General features: G+C 41.0%; 1 protein-coding gene across 9 annotated transcripts in view; it reads left to right on the forward strand.

Moving 5' to 3' along the window:
• rptor (regulatory associated protein of MTOR, complex 1) overlaps positions 1–2,500 on the forward strand; it is a 90,030-nt gene that overhangs the window by 79,470 nt on the left and 8,060 nt on the right. For 7 of the 9 annotated variants that reach the window (XM_058402254.1, XM_058402256.1, XM_058402257.1 and 4 more), the window contains one exon: positions 912–959. The exons of the other annotated variants lie outside the window; for them this stretch is intronic. In XM_058402254.1, the coding sequence (XP_058258237.1) occupies positions 912–959 (48 nt within the window). The remainder of the gene's footprint in view (positions 1–911; positions 960–2,500) is intronic. 9 annotated transcript variants of the gene reach the window in all.

Genomic DNA, 2,500 nt, shown 5'->3' on the forward strand with positions numbered 1-2,500 from the left:
ACCATTAAAGAAACCTTTATTAGAAACCATGAATCTATCATCATTGACTTTAGGAACAAAGGAGCTGTAACTTTCTAATGAACCGGAGAGAAAAACAGCGCTGTCGTCTTCTTCTGGCTTGTGGTGTGTTGGAGGAAGAAGGTGTCAGTCGTGTCACTCTTACGGTTCAGCAGCTGACACGAGTCAGGGGAACGTCGCAGAGCAGGTGGAGATGAGATCCGATCAAAATCAAGCAGGAACGCTGGAGAACAATCACCGGGAAAAAAAGTTGTTGTTAGTGTCGGCGGTCACACCTCTGAGCTCTCAGTTTCTCCAGGAGTCGTGACCAGTGCGTTAATAACACACGTGTTCAGGATTCTGTACACACACACACACACACACAGAGAATCGCTCAGGCGTGTGCAGCTCTAGCCGCAGGCTTTCGGGAGAACTAGTTTTAAATTCATGGAGAAGTTTCCAAGGGAGAGAGAGAGAATAAAGGAGAGAGGGAGAGAGAGAGAGAAGGAAAAGAAGGAGACTGAGAAAGAGGGAGAGAGAGAGAGAGAGAGAGAGAGAGAGAAGGACACAGAGAGATAGACAGAGAGAGATGGAGCTCTGACATTCGTCTCAGCTGCTCTTTAATTGGCTGATGTCATGCTGGGAAACCACAGTCTTATTCTCACTTCCATTTCTGTGTGTGTGTGTGTGTGTGTGTGTGTGTGTGTCTGTGTGTCTGTGTGTGCGCGCGCGCTTGGGATAATGCAGTAGGGTTCCCAGGCTGATGGACTGACCTTCCCCTGATCTCTCTCTCTGTCTCTGTCTGTCTCTTTCTCCTTCTTTCTCTCTTTCTTTGTCTCTGTCTCTGCATCTTTCTCTGTGTCCTTCTCTCCTCTCTCTCTCTCTCTCTCTCTCTCTCTCTCTCTCTCACACAGGTTTAGCTCGGCGGGTTTCAATCTATCTCGACAGAAGTAAGCAGGGAGGTGAGTGCTTCTCTCTCTCTCTCTCTCTCTCTCTCTCTCTCTGTCATCCAATAATGGCTCACCCCACCCACCCATCCTTCCATCCCCCTTATTTCTCTGCGGCCTGTTAGAGAATCACTAATCATCCTCCAGTAATGACTCTGCTCTGTTGTATCTCTCTCTCTCTCTCTCTCTCTCTCTCTCTCACACACACACACACACACACTCAGCATATCATTTTCAGTGTACAGTGACTGTCACTTCCTGCACCACAATAAATCAACACATCCTGTATTATGTTAAAGTGAATCAGTGAATCAGTTATATATTGAATTCACATCAGCGAGTCCAATCTATGAGGCCAGAGAAATAAATGATTCATAATTCCTCATAAATCATTTATCAAATGTATGTAACTGTAGATAAATGACTCATGAATCATTTGTCAAATGTATGTAACTGTAGATAAATGACTCATGAATCATTTGTCAAATGTATGTAACTGAAGATAAATGACTCATGAATCATTTGTCAAATGTAGTGTAACTGTAGATAAATGACTCATGAATCATTTGTCAAATGTATGTAACTGTAGATAAATGACTCATGAATCATTTGTCAAATGTATGTAACTGTAGATAAATGACTCATGATTTAAAATGACTCATGAATCATTTGTCAAATGTATGTAACTGTAGATAAATGACTCATGATTTAAAATGACTCATGAATCATTTGTCAAATGTATGTAACTGTAGATGAATGACTCATGAATCATTTGTCATTGGAAATAATCACTGATTGGAATCACAGATTTGAATCCAGTAATCAGTCGAATCAGTGAGTAAACGAGAGCGAAGCAGCGTAACTAAGAAGATGAAAGCTGCTCATTTTATTATTTATGAAAGCGTTAAACAGTTTGTCCTCTTTTGAGGAACTCTGGGAGCGCATGTACGCCTTTTTCCTTCATCTACTTCCTGCATTTAATTTTTACTCCTAATCTAAATGTTCATGAGCTGTTGGTGAGACTGTAGCCAGTGAGTATAAACAGCTTAGTTATAAAGATGACAGAAGATAATAGGAGAGTGACTGTGTTTGTTTAGTTCCCAACATCGTTCTAGAGTCAAAGTGAAGTGTAGACATGTTCAAAAAAGTGCAAAAAGGACTAAATGTAAGCGTCTTAAACACTCTCAGAATTAATGAGACCAGAGTTTTATTTTTTGTTCAGACAAAAGTACACAGTCCGGAGGAAAGAAATTCAATTTGAATTTGTGCCCGATATACATCATCATCCGGCCTTTTGCTTGTGTGTGTGTGTGTGTGTGTGTGTGTGTGGGGTCCGTTTATGTATTGGTGTGTGATGTTATGTAAATATATTAATTAAGCTGATTTTATTAACGTCAGCTTCTTATAGGATACAAGATGCATATTACAGCTTTGATGTTTGTGAAGGGAAACCCCTCGTTCAGATCTGTGTGTGTGTGTGTGTGTGTGTGCGCGCGCGCAGAGTTTTTCTTTTTCGGTCTTTTGAATGACAGCAAAAGTTTTGAAACTAGGGCAGC

Source organism: Hemibagrus wyckioides, linkage group LG11 (assembly GCF_019097595.1).
Source record: "Hemibagrus wyckioides isolate EC202008001 linkage group LG11, SWU_Hwy_1.0, whole genome shotgun sequence".
In the NCBI taxonomy this organism is placed as follows: domain Eukaryota; kingdom Metazoa; phylum Chordata; class Actinopteri; order Siluriformes; family Bagridae; genus Hemibagrus; species Hemibagrus wyckioides.